A 23321-nucleotide genomic window follows, 5' to 3' on the forward strand; every position below is an offset into this window, starting at 1 on the left:
CTGTCTCTTCCTTTTGGGTTTATGTGTTTTTTCTGGTTTGAGATTCTTCATGTGCACAAAGCAAGCCTCAGAGAGCCTGTTTGTTTTTCCAGACTGTGTCAGTCCTTATTCTAATACTCATTTAATATTCTTTTGGCTTTTGTTTGTACTTTCTCTTTTGATATCTACACTTACGTAAAAGGAACCATACTAGTTTGCTTAGATTCTGGTTCAGTTCTTTAACTGTGCTCCCACAGAGTGCATTAAAGTAGTTCCTATGGTGACTCTTCATCTGTTGAACTTTATTTTATCGTTTCTACATTGTCAACAAATGTTTTTTGGCTTCCATTTATTTTGCTGAACCATTATTCTTGTTAAGTAATATCACTGAACACTCAGTGATGAATGTTGTCATTGCAATGTAACTCAATCCATATATTCCAGACTGTAATTTTAAAGTTTTGAGAATTGTCTTTTTTTAAATATCTAACAAAAGCCAGTCTAAATTAAATTGATCTGTAGGATTGTACAAGACCTTGAGAAGTAAACATATTAACCTTGCTTCAAGAAATTAGTCTAGAAAAATGGCTGAAATGTCATGTCAGAGAAAGGTGGACACAAAAAAGCTGCAAGCTGAAACTGAAGCATTTCAGAGGCCTATGGCATAGTGATGCATACTCATAGCTTTGAAAATATTTTCTCCATAAAGAAGTTTGTTTTCTAAAAATAAGAAAATTATCAAAAAGTTAGAGATTTCTTCCCTGTACCTTCCTTATGGAACTTCAAGTTGCTTGATTGTTGAATGAATGGTCCATGTGTATGACTAGTAAGTTTAGGAATACCTCTTTGATGCTTAAAACTTGTATTTAGTAATTTTCCTTGGTTTAAAAATTTATAGTCTACACAGATTCACAGAATGGTGGAGGTTGGAAGGGACCTCTAAAGATCATCTAGTCCAATCCCCCTGCTAAAGCAGCTCTGCCTATATCAGATCAGTCAGGAATATGTCCAGGCAGGTTTTGAAAACCTTGAGAGAAGGAGATTCCACACCCTGCCAGGGCTCCCTCACCGTTATTAAAGAAGTTTTTTGTTATGTTGAAATGGAACTTTTTATGTTCCAGCTTTTGTCCATTAACCCTTATGCTATCACTGGACACTACAGAAAAAAAGTTCTGCCCATCCTCTTGACATACACGTTTTAAATACTTGTGAATATGAATGAGGTCCCTTCTCAATCTTCTATTCTCCAGGCTGAACAGTCCCTGGTCCCACAGTCTTTCCTCACTAGAAAGATGCTTCAGTCTCCTGATCATCTTGGTGACTCTGTGCTGGACTCTCTCTTGAGCTGGGAAGCCTAGAACTGAACACACTACTCCAGATGAGGCCTCACCAGGGCAGAGTAGAGGGGGAGCAGAATCATTTGAACATGCTAGAGATTAGGTTAGAGGCCTGAGAGAGATCATTTAGAAGGTGAAAAAGGATAAAGACAATATTAGATACTTCTCTTGTTTGTGAATGAACGAATGCTTTTAATGTTGTATAATTCTTTGACAGTTATTTGTATTTTTAATGCAGACAGCAGGTTACTTACAAGTATTTGTAATTTCAATGGAAAACAGATGTATTTTCATGTTGTTCCGCAATTCGAAAAGGAAAGGTACAAAATGCAGCTTTATTAAAGGTCAATTTAAAAAAAGCCATGTAACAGGGTGATACTTAGAACATTTTTCTGCCCCCTTTTTGCTGCTTATAACCTGATTCTGAAGCTGAACTTAGTAGAGTGCTTTAGAACTTTGTTACCAACTGAGTATAATTAATTTCTCCAAAATGTGTTTGGGAAGCTGATAACATTTTTGTACAATCAATATTTATTACTTTTTCTTTTGCATATATGCTTTTTAAATCAATAATTTCTTTTGTCTTAAACAGAAATCGTAGTTGCTGAAAGTGTTGTTGTCATTAAGAAACTGCTGCAAACCCAACCAGCACACCACTGTGAAATTATTAAGCATATGGCCAAACTCTTGGATAACATTACAGTGAGTATTTGTGCACATTGTCTTTTTTTCTCTGTTGACTTACAAAAATCACATCATTTATTTTGAGTTTGGGCCATATTAGAGAAACACAACATGTTTTTTTGGTTTTGACATTGCTTTTTTGTGATCTTAAGAAACAGAAGCTATGAGATGGCATCTGTTTGTGCCTTAGATCATAGAAACTTTTTTGAGAGAGATCTCTGGAAATGGTGAGTATTGCTAGTACCATTAAGCCAAGATGAATAGCAAGTTTTGAACATGGAGTGGGTAAGTTAAAATGAAAATAATGACAAAGTAGCACTTAAGTGTAGAATTTTTCATCTTGTTGTCCCACTGATCTGAGGTGGACTTTAAAAAATCTTATTCTAAATCTTTTTCTGTACCAACAAATTGCCTGATTTTCCATGGTACCTTTCCATTGAAATTGCATTTTTATCTTCTGGGTATTTAAGGTTCTGTGGCATTTAACAGTAAAATTTGCATTATTGCCTATTATCTATCCTCAGATGAAATTGATGCTTAGGTATGTCAATATTTACTTCCCAAGTTCTTCTCATAGTCCCAGTTATTGATAAAACATTTAGTGGTCTATTCTAGAATACAGTGTAACCTGAAGACCGTTAGCTACCTATTACATCATACCCCAAAGGTGACAGATTTTGATCTGTCAATAGTTTTCCTGTAGATCCCATAAATAGGACTGTTCAGTTTCATTTAATTAATCATTTATTGATGATGGAGCAGTAAATAGAATCTCAACTAGTAAATCTTCCCTTTTACATGGTTGAATTTGGCAAAGTCTGGAACATTAAAAGGAAAGGGGAATGTGGTATTCTCAGTTCATGCTTATGGAACAGATTAAACAACTAAATCTTTGGATGCTAAAAGCTGAGGATCAAACTTTCTAACAGATGTGGAAAAAAAGTTATTCTATTGGATTGCTTATATCCCAGAGTCAAAGGGGCTGTAAGATGTTGCTGTTAATTACATATCAAAAAAGTATTACCTATTTTATAATCATCACCTGTCTTTTCAGAAAATTTGTGTGGTGTTTTGATTGGCAATTACAAACCCATGGATTACCTGTAATTTTACTGTATAAATCTGCTGGCACTTTGACAAATGTGTTTATCATCTTATTTCCACATATTGTACAAGAGAAAATAGTTGTTTTCTAAATATTCTGCTTGACACTTATGAGATTTGTAGCCAATTGTCATGGTTTTGTCCAGCTAGCAATGAAGCACCACAACAATCTCTCCCTGGGTGCCCCCATCCACCCCCACCCTCGTTAGGATGGCAGAAGCCCCAGGGAAATGGGAGGAAATATGACAACCAAGGATATTGTGGATTGAGACAAGAGCAGGGAGGGCTCACTGCCAATTACGGTTCCAGGCAAAACAGACTCCAGTACTCGACTTAGAGAGGAAAGTAGGAAAGTTTATTCTGCAAAAAACAGAACAGAATAAAAGCAAAAAAAGGGAGTAGGGTGATGAGAAAATGACAACCAGCACTTTAAGATCTCCCTCCCCCATCCCTCCTTTCTTCCTGGGCCCGGCTCACTGCTCCCGCTATCTCTACGTCCTTCCCCCTCAACGGCTCAGGGGGGCAGGGAGTAGGGGATGTGGTCAATCTCTCACAGATGGGCTCTACCGCTTCTGTCTTCTCAGAGGTGGACAACTCCTGGCATTCTTCCCCTGCTCCAATACGGGGTCCCTCCCTGGGACACAGTCCTTAACAAACTTGTCTGGTGTGGGTTGTTCCCAACAGCTGCGGCTTCTGCCGATACAGGGTCCCTCACATGGGACATGGCCTCCTCTGGGTGTAGTCACTGCACTTCATGTAAGGTCTATAACAAAGTGCTAACAAATCTCTGCTTCACCAGGCCTCTCCACAGGATGCAGGGGAGTCTCTCCTCCAGCACACCCCCTTCTCTCTTCCCTCACTGACCAAGGTGTCTATATGGTTGTTTCTCTCACTCTTCCTACTTCTTGCTCCACCACCAGCCAGAAAAGAAGAAGGGATAGAAGATGGAAGAAAGGAAGAAAACTTCCAGCTTCTTCTTCTTAAAAAGTGATCATGGAGTTGTCTAATTGGTTCAGCCCCAGCAGTGGGTCTGGCTCAGAGCTGGGGAGAGTTTTGAGCCATCTTTACAGCCCCTTCCCCCTACCAGAAATCGCTCCATGTCAAACCATGACAGCATTTTATAGAATTAATACTTCTGAGTAAATATTTCAAATTTTTAGTTAAATAAAGGGGAAAAAAAGACATACGACACTTGAAATACTTGGTATACTCATGTTTGTAGAATCACAGAATCATTTTTGTTGGAAAAAAACTTTAGGATCATCAAGTCTGACCACCAACCTAACACTGCCAAGCTCACCACTAAGCCACATCCCTAATCAAGATTCTCCAATAATAAGGTTGCAATAAATATGAGCAAATGAAAAGTAGTAGGAGAAGCAATGGAGCTCCACAGGGATTGGTTCACAGGCCAGTCTTGTTCAACATCTTCGTCAACAACCTGGATGAGGGGACAGAGTGTACCCTCAGCAAGTTCACGGAAAACACCAAACTGGGAGGACTGGCTGATTCACCAGAAGGCTGTGCTGCCATTCAGTGAGATCTGGACAGGCTTGAGAGCCGGGAAGAGAGGAACCTCATGAGGTTCAACAAGGACAAGTGCAGAGTCCTACAACTCAGGGGGAACAACCCCACACACTAGTACAGGCTGGGGATTGACCTGCTGGTGAGCAGCTCTGCAGAGAGAAACCTGGGAGTGCTGGTTGACAATCAACTGAATATGAGCCAGCAATGTGCCCTCATGGCCAACAAGGTCAATGGCATCCTGGGATGCATCAAGAAGAGTGTGGCCAGCAGGTTGAGGGAGGTTCTGCTCTCTCTCTACTCTGCCTTGGTGAGGCCTCATCTGGAGTCCTGTGTCCAGTTCTGGGCTCCTCAGTTCAAGAGGGACGGGAAAGTGCTGGAGAGAGTCCAGCGCAGGGCCACCAAGATGATCAGGGGACTGGAACATCTTCCTTATGAGGAAAGGCTGCAGGAACTGGGGCTGTTTAGTTTGGAGGAGACTGAGAGGGGACTACATTCATATTCATAAGTATTTAAAAGGTGTATTTCAAGAGGATGGGGTGACACTTTTTTTTGGTAGTATCCAGTGATAGGACTGGAGGTAATGGACAAAGACTGGAACACAAAAAGTTCCATTTAAACATAACAAAAAACTTCTTTGCTATGAGGATCATGGAGCCCTTGCACAGGCTGCCCAGGGAGGGTGTGGAGTCTCCTTCTCTGGAGGTTTTCAAAACCTTCCTGGACATGTTCTTGTGTGACCTGATCTTGGTGGACCTGCTTTAGCAGGGAGGTTAGACTAGATAATCTTCAGAGATCCTTTCCAACCTCTGCCATTCTATGATTCTAGGAGGAAGCAATGATAATGATGCTTTAAGCTCTCAAGGAAGATTGTTGTACATATTGTTTTTACATTTTTCCTTGTAATTCTTTAAGAATAACTTCCTCAGTATGATTCAGAGTTCAGATTAAAGAGTAAATTTGGGAGAAGTTCATAATTATAATTGGAATGCTATATCATTTTCATGAAGTGACTTGGACCTATTATGTGTGAAAATGAATTTATTCTTTCACGGAATCACAGAATGGTTTGATTGGAAGGGATTTGGAAAGGTCATTCAGTCCAATCCCCCAGCCTCTTCAGACACTTCTGAAAGGATAAGTGTATTTTTACACATTTAAGAAGCTGTTATTTGGATCTGAGGATTGGAGTTTGTAGTTTCAACATCTAATAAAGCATTACTGGGATTCATGAGATCCGTACATGTATTTTAAACATTGGTCTTAAAATGGTAAGAGTGATTCTTAGTTGACGCAACACAGTTGCCTTGAATATTATTGGTATAAGATGTAGAGACACAAAATAAGGATTCCTTTCTCTTGTTACATTGATACACAATATACACATAAACACACACACTTTTGCGCTTTTGTGCACACATCTTTTTACACAGATTTTTTTTTTTAACCTCTTCTGTTGGGAAAAGTATTTCTGGGCTCATTTTTAAATTTGGTTTGAAGCTTAAGGGGCCTACTCTGTTCTTCTATGCCAAAATATACCACTGTCTTTAAAGGGGTCTTGCATTTGGACATAGGAGGAGACAATTGGTATGGCCTTGAATGATGTTGAAAATAACTTGAGGGTGGGGAGTGGGGACAAAGAAATTGTTTGGTACTTCGTAGAGTGTAAGTTAATTTAATACTACATAAAATTCAACAGAACGGATGAACAGAAGCAAATGCAATTAAATAGAAAAACACTTAAGGTAAAAAGATAAATAAATAAACTATTTTAATTTTCTGTCATGATTTAATTTAGGTAAGTGGTGAACACTTAGCTACTAAAATAAACAAAATCCATGTAAACCAAATTGAATACTTTTTTTGGGCTGGTGCTTGAATTTATTCATGTTGTTATAAATTTCACTTGTATTAGACTGTACTTGTCAATGATAGAGTGCCTAAAAATCTTTCTTAGCAATTTTTCTTTCAGGACATCCAACCTGAAATTTACTCATTCTTGTCTTCATCTTCTTCATCTACAGGAGCAATTCAGAAAATGCTAGTTAGCTAAATATATGTGAGAACCTGTAAGAAATGTTATGAAGTTGATTTTAAAACTACTCAGCTTTTGCAGACCACTGACTCATTTACAGTAAAGCTTAGGATTAGGTCCATTTCAATTTACCCTTTAATTGATTGTTTCTTACATATCTAAGCACGTATTTTTCTTCTTTGCTTTTCTATGTCGTAGTTTCTACCTTGAAGTTTTTTCTCATGTGTGCTCAAGCAGAGAACTATGATATCTATTTTGTGATTGATAATTTGATGAGTACCTAGACCTGTACATAGAACAACTTGATCTAAACGTATTCCAGCTTTTTTCCCCACTCACTTCAAAAGCTGTGACTGGGAAATGCATGTCTGATGATGTTCAGAAGATATTAAACAAGAGAATAATTGAATCTCTTTAAACGTCTGGGTTTTTTTAAATAATAAAAGCATTTCTGTTTGGTTGTAAATATGTTCAGGATGTCATTGTAGTTTACAAGTTAATGACTTGTTAAGTTGTGGGCCAGAGATCTAGGCAGTACTAGTTTGTGTTGTGTTCACTCTTGAGGAAGGCTTAATTACTTTTGTGTCTATGGTTTTTAGAGTGACAGGAGTTTAAAAACTGTGCATGTGAGAAAGGGCCATTTAAAGAAAGATAATACTGAGTCCAAAAGTTCTCTTAATAGACTTGTCTTTAGCAGCACCAAAAACTGTTAGTTTAGGGAGGGGCATTTATAGATAACAGAGAGTTCATCATGATGCACTTCCAGTGTATCTTTTCAGCTGTTGACTGGAAGCTTGAGTTTGCTATACACATCGTCACGCTTAATAATCTAAAAATTCTGTTGTCTCCTCATATTCCATATCTCCAGTCAGCTTTCCCTCTTCTCTTTGTCTTTCCTAATAATTGTGTAATTTTTAGGTGAAGTGGCTAGAAATGTGCACAGTAGTCTGAGGATGAAGGAGACATTTTATGCAGTGACATAATGATATTATTTGGTTTGTATTTTTTATCTCACTTTCTTGGTGTTGTCTCCCTTTTGACTTCTGCAAAACATTGACATAATAATTTTACATTTTTCTGAAAATGTTCATGATTCCAAGTTATTTTTCCCTTAGAAATAATTTGAGGTCCATCGGTATGTGTAGAATTATTTTATTAAGTCTAGTTATTAAGGATTCAATGCCAGCTACATCATTTCTGCCCAGTTTTTAAGTATCACTAATAAGTCATCTTCAATTGTTCAAGCTCTCTGTTTTAGTTTACATTACCTTGAATAACTTTGAGTCAGCAGACGCACTAGATAGCTTTCCTCTAAGTTACTTGCTGATGTGTTGAGCAGCACATTTTCCCCTACAGGTCCCTGTGGGACATCTGGTGATTGTCTTCTATTGTAACTGGTTTTTTGTCTTTTGTATTATATATTCTTTTTTATTTTTTTCATGTGAGTGACTTTTCACCCTAGAAAGGATCACATTTTCAAAGATGTTTTTCAAAAGGTTTTAGAATATTCTCTTAATCAAATACATGTTAGATAGTCATACAGTCTTCTCTTACAGAAAATCTTTCCTTCAAAGCATCAGAATTTGGTTTAAGTGCAAATACTTTCAGATTTATTCTAAGTTAAGATTTAAAGTGGATTGGTTACATTTCATTGATTAATCTGGATTAACATGAGACACTTTTGTTTATGTTCAATGTGTGCTTCTTTTTATTTATTGTAATTCACTTTAGAAATGGGTGAATGTTAATCAACCTAGCAAAAGGCGCAATGGGTACAAGCTGGAACATAAGAGGTTCCAAAGAAGCACAAGGAAAAACTTCCTCACTGTGAGGGTGACAGAGCACTGGAACAGGCTGCCCAGATGGGTTGTTAAGTCTCCTTCTCTGGGGATGTTAACACCCATCTGGATGAGTTCCTGTGTGACCTACTGTAGGTGATCCTGCTCTGGCAGTGGGATTGGACTAGATGATCATTTGAGGTCCCTTCCAACTCTTGAGATTCTGTTATTCTGTGATTCCATGATTTTGTGATTTGTGTGTTTCTTAATATAAACAAGTTGCAGTAGTCTCCAAATCACTTTCTACCTTTTCCTTTTTAGAAAAACAGTCTATGATGGTACATTGTACCCAGTAGTGATTGCTTTCTGAGTGATGGGACTCTAGCATATAATTATAGTGTGATTTTTCTCCAGACTTTTCCTTACAATACTACTAAGGCTTTTGATTTTTTCCTTTGATAGCTGGTATATTCTGACATCCTTTGTTTTCATTACAGAATTATTCTGGTTCCTTCTAGAATATGACTGAGAATATGAGAGAAGTCTAAAGTGTTTTGTGATCTAGAGATCACAAAATCACAGAATGTTAGGTTTGGAAGAGACCTTTAGATATCATCTAGTCCAATCTCCGTGCTAGAAGCAGGTCCACCCAGGTCAAGTCACACAGGAACACATCCAAGTGGCTTTTGAAGACCTCCAGAGAAGGAGACTCCACACCCTCACCCTCACAGTGAAATAGCTTTTTCTTATGTTTAAATGAAACTTTTTGTGTTCCAGCTTCATCCTATTAGCCATTGTCCTGTTGCTAGATACAACATTAAAAAGTGATACCTCAACATCCTGACATCCACCATTTAGACATTTGTAGATATTAATAAGATGCCCCTCTCAGTCTCCTCCAGACTAAACAGCCACAGTTTCTGCAGCCTTTCCTCATAAGAGGCTCCAGTCCCTGATCACCTTGGTGGCCCTGTGCTGGACTCTCTCCAGAAGTTCTCTGTCCCTCTTGAGCTGAGGAGCCCAGAACTGGACACAGGACTCCAGATGAGGCCTCACCAGGGCAGAGTAGAGATGGAGCAGAACCTCCTTAACCTGCTGGCCACACTCTTCTTGATGCATCCCAGGATGCCATTGGCCTTCTTGGCCTTGAGGGCATGTTGCTGGCTCATGTTTAGTTTATTGGCAATCAGGACTCTCAGGTCTCTCTGCAGAGCTGCTTGCCAACAGGTCAATCCCCAGCCTGTACTGGTGTGTGGGATTGTTCCTCCTGAGTTGTAGGACTCTGCACTTGTCCTTGTTGAACCTCATGAGGTTCCTCTCTGCCCAACTCTCAAGCCGGTAGAGATCCCACTGAATGGCAGCACAGCCTTCTGGTGAATCAGCCAGTCCTACCAGTTTGGTGTCATCATGGAACTTGCTGAAGGTACACTCTGTTCCCTCATCCAGGTCATTGGTGAAGATGTTGATGAGGAGGAACAGTTCTTGATGGGACAAAGATAGGATCAGGAGTTGCAAATTTAGAGCAAAAGTGAAAGGTATGAGTGTAAATGATCTTAATCTATAGGGAAAAACATGTCACTTATGGAAACAATTAAGAATTACTAATTACTGGTTTGGGTTGGGATTCTTATCGCTAGATTAGGTGACTGAGGGTTTTTGTCACTACTTTGCCCATTCATCCAAAAATAACAAACTTAATTTCCTCTGTGATATTCCTATATAAGTATTGCTTATTGCTGTGATTCTGATATGGCTTCCCCACATAGCCGGCTTACTTTCTTTAATTAAGTTCTCCTTTCACTTACTGTTGGGAAGGTATCGCAAGGTATGGCATTGGAACGTTCATATGTATTTCAGTTTTGCAAGCTTCAGATTTTAGCCACATCCTTTTCCCTAGGATACATGTTAATAATGTATTTTTAAACTTTTATGTAAGTATTTACTTAATAAACAATTATTATAATTTAATATTTTGTTTACTAGTCCAGTATTGAGCCAGCAATGTGCCCTCATGGCCAAGAAGGCCAACGGTACCTTGGGATGCATCAAGAAGAGTGTAGCCAGCAGGTCAAGGGAGATTCTATTCCCCCTCTACTCTGCCCTGATGAGGCCTCCTCTGGAGTAATGTGTCCACTTCTGGGCTCCTCAGCTTAAGAGAGACAAGGAACTGCAGGAGAGAGTCCAGTGCAGGGCCATCAAGATGATCAAGGGACTGGAACATCTTTCTTATGAGGAAAGGCTGTGGGAACTGGGGCTGTTTAGTCTGGAGGAGACTGAGGGGGGATCTTATTAACATTTACAAATATCTAAATGGGTGGGTGTTAGGAGGCTGGGACATCCCTTTTTTCTATAGTAGCTAGCAACAGGACAAAGGGTAATGGGATGAAGCTGGAACACAAAAAGTTCTACTTAAATGTAAGAAAAACTGTTTTACAGTGAGAGTGATGGAGCAGTGGAACAGGCTACCCAGAGGGCTTGTGGAGTCTCCTTTTCTGGAGGCCTTCAAGAGCCGCCTGGACATGTTCCTATGCGACCTGATCTAGGTGACCCTGCTTCTGCAGGGGGATTGGACTAGATGATCTCTGAAGGTGCCTTCCAACCCCTACCATTTTATAATTCTATGATTGATGTGATATTTTAGAATTTGAGAGAAATATGTGGCCTTTAGGACATTTTGTCCTCTTCATGCTGCCAGTTTGACATTTCACATCAGCTTATCTTTCTTTCCATTTCTGATTCCAAGTAAAATTTTAAAAATTACTAGCCATGCAGATTTTCTTCTGGATGCGGAGAATTAAACCTCACTTGTGGTTTGAATGTCTCCTCGTTTCCTGACAAATTTGGATAACCAGAATTGGCAATTTTAAGTTGTACTTTAGCCCAGTATGTTGTGTAATAAAGTTAGAGGTGAACTACAGTAGTTTTTGAACTGTGCTGCTCACAGTGATCTGTAAAATCTTTATGATGTCTTTCACTAACTGCTGTAAGTAACCAGAGTAATGTTTTGATGGGAGATTTGACTGGCTTTTATTTTTTAACCTTTTAGTTTTTCCCTCCTGACAAGTAATGAGTTAAAATGGCAGTAGAAACTGCCTTCTGGTACTACGGCTTAAAAAGTGCACTTAACCACTTGCTAAGGCCATATGGAATAAAACATCAGGCAAAGTAATTTACAATGTTGTTTGCCTTTGAGGATAATGCAGAGCAGGGCTGAATAATGAAAGTATTATTTCCTGCATTTTTGTCAATTCAAGGTCCCTACTTAAGCTATACTGGAAAAGGCAATGAAGGCCTAGAAGTGGCCTTGTTTCTTGTTTGCTGTTTTGAATGCTCTGGAAACAATGGCTGCAGGATCATGCACTTGTTATTACATGGTTCAGAACTGGAAGACTTAAACAGGGAAAAGAAGTCTGGAAATATTGTGTGATTTTGACCCCAAGTGAATCCAGTGACACAGAAACATTGGGTTCATCAATTCAATGTACACTTTTCATTAAAATGGCTTCCACTTAAGTTTTGATTCAAAAAGTGTCTAACTGATATTGATTCTTGTTGCACAAAATTGTGTTTAATGTGTACATTTTTTACGTAGTAACATAACCACCTGGTTAAAAGGCAGAGCCTCAAATGAAATATCATCTGTTTTGCATTGTTGCTACTATTTAAGTTAGGCTTTGTTTAGTCAATTTATTTTGCGTTCTTAAACTAGGTTATTACTCTAGTAATTAAATTTTACCAACTAGGAAAAAACTTGAAAAGAGTAAAAACACTGTGGTTAAATGCACACTGTTTAAATATATTTAAATATATTTCATTGTGAGTTTAAAGTGTAGTCCTGGGTTTGACTAGGAAGGCTACAATATTGATGTTCATCTTTCATAATTAATACTGTTACTGAAATTGGTCTGCTCTGTGACCTATTTTTGCTTCATGAAAAGACAATAATACAAAAAGGGATGTTTCTAATAGGCTGCTGCCCAGTCTGTGGTAGTTGGTGATCTCTTGTAGAATTCTAATATTTTAACAAGTCTGTAATGAAATATTTTAGAAAAATAAATCTAGCATAACTGAAATCTGAAGTTGCCTATATATTCTTATTTAGAGGTATCTATCTATACAGCAGGCAACTTGAACTGCTCCAATACTGGAAAATTTAATGTACCACTCAATTACTATTCTTTAGCCCAATTTAAAATAATAGATTGGGAGTGAGGTCTTAATGCAGTGTAACCTTTGGAACATTAGAAATAACCTCCTTCCCTTCTGAAATCAGTGTACAGTAATGGCATCAGTCTTACTGTTTTACAGGCGAACATATTCTGACTGCATTTTAAGTTTTTATATTTACCAGTTTTCCAGTAGTTTGTTCCCTTTTCTCACTCTCTAGGTTCCAAGACCATTTATTTTTTTTGTTAATGAATTTATCTGTATCTCAAAGAGTATTTATTTATATTTATGTATGCTACGTTACAGTGTTACACTATTTGCAAGTGGAGACTAAAGAGGGATCTTGTTCATATCTACAAGTATCTAAATGGTGGATGTCTGGAGGCTGAGGCATCACTTTTTTCTGTTGTATCTAGTGATGGAACAAGGGGTAACGGAAAGAAGCTGGAACACAAAAATTTCTATTTTAATTACAGAAAAACTTTCCTATGAGAGTGAGTGAGCCCTGGCACAGGCTGCCTGGCCAGGGTGTGGAGTCTCCTTCTCTGGAGGTTTTTAAAACCCACCTGGATGTGTTCCTGTGAGACTTCATTTAGGTGGACCTGCTTTAGCAGGGAGTTTGGACTGGATGATCTCTAAACATGACTTTCAACCCCTACCATTCTGTGATTCTGAGAGACACAGTGCAGATGCAATTTTGAATTTGAGCACAAGGTAGTGTAGGCTAGCTCACCTTTGAGAAAAGTGTGTGTGTGTATTATTTTGCTTAACTGCTAACTACTAGCTAAACTCTGCATGGAGCAAAAGCTTCTATTCTCTGTTTTTCTGTTTTGCCTTCCCTCTATCTGTGACAGTACTGTGCTTTTGAAGTCAGTGCTGTATACTGGAAATTAGTCTAAAAACTGTGACTACCGGTTATTTCAATGCAAGTAGCTCCAAAACAGTAAGACCTGTGTGAAGTTTCTGATCAGAGTGTTTTCACTGAAGAGATTAGATCCTAATCAGAAATTGAGAACGTTAATTTTAAATTCCTGTCTCTCACAAATTCTGTGTTCCAACTGGCCGTGGACATTTGTAAAAATGTGAATCTTACTGTCATAACACTTTAAATGAAAATGAAGGAAAAGTAGCAGTAGTCTTAGAGAAGTTATTTTTCTTTTAAAGTTGAGAGTCAGGATTTGAGGAACCTGTATTGTTGGAAACCATTTCTATATGAATATAGTCACCAAAAAACAACTTTTTGTTTCAATGTGGTCTCAACGTTTGTGTTTAGTGTAACCTGGTGGCAAGAATTCCCAACCACACCTCAGAGGCTCAAATACTTTTCGTAACTGCAATCAACTTGTACTGCAAACGTAGACACATTGCTTCTGTGTGCCTCTGTTTCCATTCCTGCTCTGTTTGTCTTGTCAACTCATTAAGTGTTTGGGGCAGGTTCTATTTGGTACAAGTGTTCTTCTATCACAGTGACTGTATCAGTACTTCATTTGAGTGCATATTTCTTGCTTGGCAGTTGCCTTTAAACAGGTTTTTGTTCAACTTCTTACTGAACATTGACACAAGTGTGCAAGTAGTCTTTGTGAGTGTATTAACTTACAGTGTGCCATCTTTTCTCAGGTTCCAGTAGCCAGAGCCAGCATTCTCTGGCTCATTGGTGAGTACTGCGAACGGGTTCCAAAGATTGCACCTGATGTTTTGAGAAAGACAGCCAAGAGTTTCACCAACGAAGATGACCTTGTAAAGTTACAGATCTTGAATCTGGGTGCGAAACTCTATTTAACAAACTCAAAGCAGGTAAGCTTGAACTCAGACGTGTATGTATTTAGAGTCATGGTAGGTTTTGTACAGTCCACATAAATCAGTGGTGGTTTCTGTTACATAAATAGCCAAAACCAGTTTATATTATTCTATGAAGAAAAGCTGATTGTTGGTTGTCAAGAAATCTAACAGACTAAACCTAACATTAGATCTTTGAGTACATGCTGGATTGCAAATCTCAATATAGTGATGAAATCACTCCTTTTTGCCCCTTTCTTTCTTGGGAAAATGTTGGATTTCTTTAATTCTTACAATTAACAAGCCTTTCCAATTGATATTACTGATAACAGATTTGAGATTTTGCAGATGTGATTTAGCTGTTTTCTCAACCTAAAACTAGAATTTTCAAGGGAATGTTGAATTTGAAAAAAAGAAGATACTCATTCTTTGTTCAGGACATCTAAAAGGAGAGGCCAGCAAAAGGCTACATTACGCCTTTCCATCAGTGCTCATCTTAAAGATATTGTTTTCCTTTTTTCTATATTTCCTAGTGTTTCACTTTATCTTGTGGAGAGGGTCGGTTTTGATCATCTCTAGTAGTAAAGATAGTCTAAAAATGTCAGATAGTACAGAAAGGTGAAGTTAGATCTCCAGACAGCTGAAAGCAAAAGCTGTGAGAGGTGACAGCTGCCTCATTCTTCTCAATGACAGCACTGTGAACTTCGTCACTCTCTGGCTATGGAATATAGCCTCTTGACATTAATTTTTCATTGTAATTCTTACTGTAAAAGGTTGTAAAATCAAAGATTTTTTTCCCAAATGGAGAACAAATATGTTGTCTGAGGTGTATACAGTTTCCTGAGACCTCTTTGTTGTACAGCATCTTGGACAGCACAGGATCTTTACCTCTGCAACTGTGGTGTTTTACTGTTCCTCAATATCTGCATCCAGCTGCAGACTTGATATGTCTGAGACGTCATTCTGTAGACCATATGGGAGATGAACTGTTTTGCTATGCATTCAGATAAGAATGAGCGCTTATCCTTTGCTTGTACAGTGTAAAATGGGGCAGTAACAAAAGTTTCACATCTTAATGCATTTTAAACTGTCATTTTCTAAGTGTTGCATATCCCTTTATTCAAATACAGTAATGACGATAAAGCAGAATAAACCATCTCCTCTGATACTTACCCTTTGATGAAATTTGTAATTTAGTATTTTCCTCTTTCAGTTTTACATTGTGGAAAAATAAGTTATCTGCTTAAGCAGTGAAACTCCTTATATATGAAGTTCTAGGAGAGTAGGTTCATGACTTGGCTTGATTCAGCACTCCTTCCAAACTCAAATATGTTGGTTTTGCCTGTAGGAATTAGCAACTCGTTTCCAGTATCTACATCCTTCTTCCCAGGAGTAACTCTTCTTTACTCACTTGGTATTAAAACATTTCTTTCTGAAATGACTTCAGTTCATAAAAAGTCCAACCTAAAGGTTCAGTCTAATTTTTCAAACTTGAAAGCAAGTCTTGTACTGTTGACTGCTCAGTTGTCAGTCTGTTCCTCTTTCCTCATCCCCATGCTTTCTCCCTTCGTATCCTATTGCACCGTAGTATTTTTTGAATCCTTAATTGAGATTTTTTACAACTCCATTGACTTTGGATGAAACCAAAGATCCAATGTCACTTTATTGAAAAATAGTGTTACGACAACCATAAGAGACTGACCACCAACCAAACAGGCAAAAAGAGCTCTTTTCCCAGGTTCTGGAAAGGCAGGTAAAAATTAACTGTTAAGTCTTATTTGGAGAAAAGCAAAAAATTCTGGTGGAAATGACACACTGTTATTTTTTCCCTTTATGTAAATATGTTATTTTATTTGCTGATAATTTCCTTAGACATACGTTCAAACATTTAATGCAGCACATTCTCATGGAATGCTTTTTAAAATTGAGGATTTTTTGTAAGAATTTCCGATGTCCTTAAATCCTGTGTTCACTTCATGAACTTTCAATTAGTGTTAATAATTAAAGGAAGAGTTTCAGTTCAATCCTATCTGGATAAATATGTAACAAGAACAGACTTTCTTTTAGTTGCCTCCATTGTTCCTTTTCCCATCACTTAGGGACATAAAAATCCTTATCAATGTGCTTAAATAGCCGTCTAAATGGAGCTTGTATAGGAGAAAGTGTTACACAGAAAACATCATCTAATTGCTGTAGCTATGTCTTGCATATATCAGGAAAAATAAAGAAATGCTGATGTGTTTCTTTTGTGTAATACAGTCGGAGTCCCACCAGAAAAAGCCTCACATAGTCCTAGTGCGTAAATAGATATCTCAAACGTGTTGTAGCACGATAGCTTTATCTTACGTATTGAGCAAATCAAGTTAGTGCACACTAATGACATCAAACAGTGATAGATAGCTGTTGCCTGTAGTAGAGCCTCATCTGTTGGTGATACTTGTATAATAATTTTTTTTTTCAAGTGGGGATCTACCAAAAGGTTAATTGCTGCTAATATATGATAGACATTAAATTCTTGAATGGAACTATTGCCACTAGAAAACAGTGGAAGTGTTGCTGAAGGGTGATGAGGTATACTTTTCGTATTAGGGAAAACAAAATGTAAAAAAATAGTGATAGATTTCAACAGTGTGGGGATAAAAGAAATTACATTATGCCTGTATAATAAGATTTTCAAGATAACAGTTGATGTTGACATAGGATAAGAAAGATATATATATATGAGATTACTTTGTTTTACAGTTCTGCGAAGCAGTCATGCTATGCAGATTCTGTCATATTTCACCAAATTAATGTACTTGCTCAAATAATTTCAAGCTTCTTGTGTTTTTTTTTTTTTAAATTATGTGCATTCATTAGTTTATTTTTGGTTTTAATTAAAAGTAATTTTATCTATTAGCTACTTCCATGTTGAAAAGCTTTGCTGGTTGGTTGGTTGTGTTGCTGTAAGATACGAAAATAAAAAAGTGTTTTCTTGCTGTTTCCATGAGAGCTATTTGTACTGTGTATGATGCTTGCAAGAAGGCTTCTTGCAAATAGGAGCATTCTTGAGTATAGGTTTGTTATAATTTTGTCTTCAGCTGTATTAGGTGATCTGGAAAAGACGTTTTAGGAGAGTGAAAGCAAAGGAGGACAAGGGAAAGGGTCATGGAGAAGTGATCCCATTAAAAAAAATGCAGTCTTTCCAGATCAACTCTTTATCAAAGTCTATCAATGCTTACTGAAAAAGTGCCCAGCATGATAGCAAGGCCCTCAACTTTTTCCATCCCTTTAGCAATACACAAACAATTGCCACTGTGTTTTATGATCTGTTCTGCTGAGCTTTCTGTCATGACAGCAAGGTGTCTTGTTTTGTTTTACAGAGAACTGATGGCAAGGGCTGCAGGAGGTATCTTTCATTTAGTTTAATTCATGCTACCTGGGAACCCTCCCTTCCAATTCGTTTTATATTGAACAGCATAAGTCCTGCATGAGTGCAGATTAAGTATGTTCTGTCTGGTGCAGTTGTTTAAAATTTTATACCCTGGTATAGAAATAGCTGCCAATAAGCTATGAAATACATATGGGAAAGTTTTACCTTTCCCAGAGCTAAGATGATACCTTGGGGAAAAAAAAACCTCTTTTTCACAGAACCATCCTTCAGTATAAGAGAGAAAGAAGAAATGAAAAACATTTCCCTGAAAGGCATTTTTAACTATGCTTTTACCATTATTCTGATGTAACATGACTAATTTCTTCAAATCTTTGGCACCATGGGTTATTTTGTGAAGTACTTGCATACATTGCTTTGCATATGGTTAAAATTAAAACTATTTTTTGTTCACTTTGTATTTCACTGAGAGAAGTTTGTCAGTATTATGAACGAATATTTTTACATCTCTAGGAAAAATTTAGCTTGCATCCTCAAAGTAGAAACTTTTTTGTAACAAATTGCACATAAAAAAATTGACTTTTTTTTCATATTTTTCCACTCATGGCTGAAACTGTGTTATTGTTGTAAAAATAGCACAATAAACAGGATTTATGCAAGATTGTTTATGTAAATAAAAGGAGTCCTGCTTGACAATACGTTTTTAACCCCATGTTAGTAATCCATTCTGAGTTGAAATATTAAAAATTTTCATCCTTTTTATGGTATATTTCTTTTGTCCTTTTTCCTGTTTTCTTGTGTATAAAGAAAGCAGAATACTTCTTTCAAATGTATCTAATGAATGCAAGTGTGTTCAACACTATTGTTCTGGTCACCGATATTATTTCTATGATACTGGGAAGATCTCCCTGATTTTTATGTTCTTTTTTTTGTTTGCTTTAAAAATTTTACCGAATTATCAAAACTATTTAATACTTGTTAATATTCTTAGACATCAAATTAGGAAGTCCTATTATGCTGTAAAAAGCTGCCATAATATAAGTTGCTCTCTTACATAAATAAATAAATGACCGATATTACTAGAGGCTTTAAGCCGAAAGAAAAAAATGGAAGAAGTCTTTTATCCTGGTTTTTAGAGGGCATCAGCAGCTTGCTTTTATGAAAAAGTAACAGCTAAATGCGCTGCAAATAATTTGCAGTAATCCAGTTCAGTGATTCATGTGTCTGCTTTAATGGGTCATAATTCAGGATAAAGTAACTGAGTGCAGTCAGAGTGCAGACACTGCTTATGCCAGGGACAGTATCTCTTCATAAAACACACCTCAGCAGAAACAGTTTGCCAGCCCCCTAATACCCTCTGATGTTTTGATGTCCTGCATATTTTTCCGATTAAGTTTTGAGTGCCATGTTTTTAGTTGTATTTCCACATTCATTATCCTCACGTAGACCCTTCAGCGGGTTTGCCATATATGATTATTTTTTTAATGATGCCTTTCTTTCCACTTCAGCAGTTTAATAATCTAGCACATGGCTGCTTCTCAGTACTCAGCATTCACCTCCCCAATACAGAAGAGGACATGTGCTTTGGCTGCAGAATTCCATTTGCAGCTTTAGAAATGCATATTCCCTGTGGAACAACATTTGTTTGACATAACCATTCATTTTTATTACCTCTTTAAATATGTTTATCCAGAGTTATCAATAATCATAAATAACTTGTATTCTGTTCTTGTCCTGTTTTTTTCCACAGACAAAATTGCTTACCCAGTATGTATTAAATCTCGGCAAGTATGATCAAAGCTACGACATCAGAGACCGTACAAGATTTATTAGGCAGCTTATTGTTCCGAATGAGAAGAGTGGAGCTTTAAGTAAATATGCCAAAAAAATATTTCTGGCACAGAAGCCTGCCCCGTTGCTTGAATCTCCTTTTAAAGGTATAATTGCCAAAATAATTTGGTAAATGTTCATTATGTGAAGGAATGTGACAGCCTATTCTATTTCAAATATGCTCACAAATTGTGTCACTTAGCAAATACAAATGATTAATATGCAAGGATACTGTCTCTGCCTACTTCATTTTCATCAAGCAGGGTTTGCATGGTGCAAACACAGTGTGTTTCTTTGATAAACCCTGACATACTGATTTGTTCATATGGGTTTAAAATTTTATTTAAATAACGGAAGGTGTGTCTTTTGAGGAAAACTACTCTTCAGTTTAGGAGAATAGCTCCAGTCTTTTATCTAGCCATTAATAGAAGATTGTTAATGTAAGTATTGCAAATATTTTATGAATCTGAAATAAATTGAATCTCCATAGATTAGGCTTTTTATTATTTTTCTCCAAAGTTGTAATTTTCTATGCCCATTTTTCCTTTCTTTTTACAAGTCTTCTCAAATTAATAGGTTATCAGGTTATCTTAATTAAAAATACTCTGTTACTGTGTCGATTTGCTTTAAAAGGATCTCCATTTTGAAGAAAAACTATTAAAATTCTGGATGTGTTTGTGCCAAGACATGTATATGGATTGTTTAACTGTGCTGTCATTCTTAATATTCACAGTAAAGTAATTTTTAGAGAAGCTACATTTCAGAGCAACACCTCTAAACACACTGACTGATTAGCTTTTTTATTGACCATTATGGGGGAGATTATTGTAATCTATGGACTGAAATCAGTTTTTTGACCTATGAAGAGCTTCCTACTTTATATTTATTCCATGACATTTGAGGTAATATAATGGCAATTACCTTTAGCCCTGATTAAGGTTGCTCTTTGTGGTAGAGTTCATGGTGTTTGTGTATTTCTCCGCGTGCACACCCCTCCCCACCACCCTTTTTTTCTTTTTTTTTTTTTTTTAAATAGATCGGGATCATTTCCAGCTTGGCACCTTGTCTCACACGCTGAACAGCCGAGCCAGTGGCTACTTGGAGCTGTCTGACTGGCCAGAGGTGGCACCTGATCCCTCTGTCCGAGACGTTGATGTAGCGGAGTCGGTACGTCAGCATCATCGCTAAAAGTAACTTTGCTGAAGGCGCTCATCTGTGTTGAGTGTTGACCTCAAGTACATATATTCAGATACTGTCTATGTGCTGTGCTGAAAAACGTTGGTGCATGGTTAACATCCATGTTGCCATGTTCAGCTTGGAGATGGTACGATTGTAAACCTGCACGGTATTTGCTGTTTTCTTTCTTGTGAGATAAATGGATTAACTGCAGGCTACTTCTACTTCACTCATGGATTAGATGGACTTTTTTACTCCTCCATCTCACTTTTTATTTGATACCTCTGTCGTTTGTTGTGTTGCAGTATGTTAATTGCTGTTAACAATGATTGTAGCTGGATTGTCAATGTAGGAGGTGAACAGAGGTTTGTTTGTGTACAAATCCAAGTCTAAGCAGGAAAAAATATAGGTCATATGAAAAAAAAGGCAGCAGCAGGAGGAAAAAACATGTATGTTTTAAACTCTAAAGTTTAGAAGAGACCAAGGTTTACATTTCAGATCATCTGGAGAGAATTAGCAAGGTTGTAATGGGAAAATAAATCCTATTAGTTCACTGATCATCTGTTGTCATTATGGGCCTGGTCTTCTACTACCAATAGCTTTTTTCACCGGATGCAAACTCTGGGCAGAGTCAGATTCTGGTACAAGAGATGTGATTTATGCATCAAGTACCTGAGTCCTACTAAATATCAGTGAAGGCCATTGAACATAAACAGAAATATAAATGTATTGGAACAAGGTGTGCCGCTTGTGCTCCTCGAGGTATGCTATTGTAACAGGAATACCCATAAAATCACATGGTCCTTGTCATGTCTCACCACCTCATACAGCAAATTGCACATTAATTAATTTGCATAGATAGTAATCATAGAATGAGTAGAAAAAGTTCTAGATAATAGGTATGACTTGCAGAAGCCAATGAACAGCAATGTGGTGGATGAAGTGATTTTTCTTTATTACTGTAGTACTACTTCTTTGCCTTCTTATATACATTTCAGTAAAAGAGGTATTTGTGTATGAACTTCTGAATTCTTTTATGGGAAGTATCTGAAGGCAGTCTGCTCAAGCCAGGATTTATAAATGATAAGATTGCCATGAAAGAATGTGTAGAGGCACCATTTCCATAAAACCGAAAGTATTGCAGGAAATTGAGCAAATGGAGTAACATCTGTCTGCAACAGAATAGAGAAGGTCACCCACTAACCATTTAAACCTCAAAACAAACATGAAGATACTTTCCCCATGTTTTTTTGCAAGTATTTCCTTTGGAGTGTGTCATTGTCATTAATTTTGTAGTTCCTCTAATATTGCCTGTGCCTAAACAATGTATGTAAGTGGAGCCGAGTTATTAAACTGCAGTCTACAGTTAAATTGTCATCTACATCCAAAAGAGTATTGTCTTTTTTAAATGCCAGTTGCTGGGTGGAGCATTGCAAAGCTTCAGCAGGTCTTGGTTTTTAAGAGGAAGCTATTTCATCTCTGTAGCCATACACCATTGCAGGTCACTGTTAGAGTTCTTTCAAAATTAGTCGTATTCTAGATAAGAGTGGTCACTGAAGCAGACTTCTCTCACTCTGTTTCCAGCCTATTTGGCTTTTTGCTGGCCCGAGCTTTTCATTTGATTCTCCAGTAGAATAAGATATTATGGAATGAAAAAGTGTCTGGACAAAAGTGTTGCCTGTGGTGTAAGGGAATATTTAAAGCAAAAAAAGTCTGGACTAAATTTTGATACATTCTGGTGTTCTCTTCATGGTAAGATTACTTTTATTTGAAGAACTGCAAAGGAAGTGAAATACAATTCTTCTGTGTCTGCTAGAACTTCTGCTGCCTGCTGGGTCCACATCTGTTTTCCCCTTTAAACTTGAGATGGTGAAGGTAGTGACTAGCCATATTTACCCTTCATTCTAATCATAGGATAAACTCAGCCGGATCTACAGATAAAATTCTCAGACTTCGGGTACTTTTGGCATAGAAATTTATTTATGGTTACTGATGCTTTTAATCTGCCTTAGTAAATCTTTTTCTAAACTCTGTATCTCATCTTTTAAGGGTATGTACAAAACTTTTAGTTCTCCTAATTGTGTAAAGTAAAAGAAGTTTAATACTTTCTCTTGACTTGCCTAGAGGATTTATTTAGAAACTACTTAAGACCACTACTGCTAGTGGGTTTTTTTTTTTCTGTATTGTTTGTATATTTTTGTATTGCTGGTTGAGGAAGCAAACTTAAGTTGAAACTTATTTACAGGCAAAGGAGTGGACTGGAAATCTAGATAAGACGAAGAAAGAGAAGCCTACTGAAAAGTTCTACTCTGAATCAGAGGAGGAGGAGGATGAGTCTGCCAGTACCAGTGCATCAGGTAGATGTTTGGAAAGCAACTTGGATCTCCACTGCCTAGAGAACTGGCTGCTACTTAAAAAAAAACAAACCAAACCAAACTAACAAAAATTAAAAAATAGAGCTGTGTACAAAATGAGAAAATCAGAAGAAAATTTTACAATGACTGTAGCTGTGCAGTAACTTCTAATTTTACAGATAAGGCCTGTGTGTATATTACATGCAT

At 37.3% G+C, this 23321-nt stretch overlaps 1 protein-coding gene across 4 annotated transcripts in view; it reads left to right on the forward strand.

Moving 5' to 3' along the window:
- Positions 1-23321, forward strand: part of AP3B1 (adaptor related protein complex 3 subunit beta 1) — a 157994-nt gene that overhangs the window by 73676 nt on the left and 60997 nt on the right. For all 4 annotated transcript variants that reach the window (XM_062017754.1, XM_062017755.1, XM_062017752.1 and 1 more), the window contains exons 14-18: positions 1909-2018; positions 14226-14402; positions 19505-19691; positions 20621-20751; positions 23006-23117. In XM_062017754.1, coding sequence (XP_061873738.1) covers positions 1909-2018; positions 14226-14402; positions 19505-19691; positions 20621-20751; positions 23006-23117 — 717 coding nt within the window. The remainder of the gene's footprint in view (positions 1-1908; positions 2019-14225; positions 14403-19504; positions 19692-20620; positions 20752-23005; positions 23118-23321) is intronic.

Source organism: Colius striatus, chromosome Z, assembly GCF_028858725.1.
Source record: "Colius striatus isolate bColStr4 chromosome Z, bColStr4.1.hap1, whole genome shotgun sequence".
Classification (NCBI taxonomy): domain Eukaryota; kingdom Metazoa; phylum Chordata; class Aves; order Coliiformes; family Coliidae; genus Colius; species Colius striatus.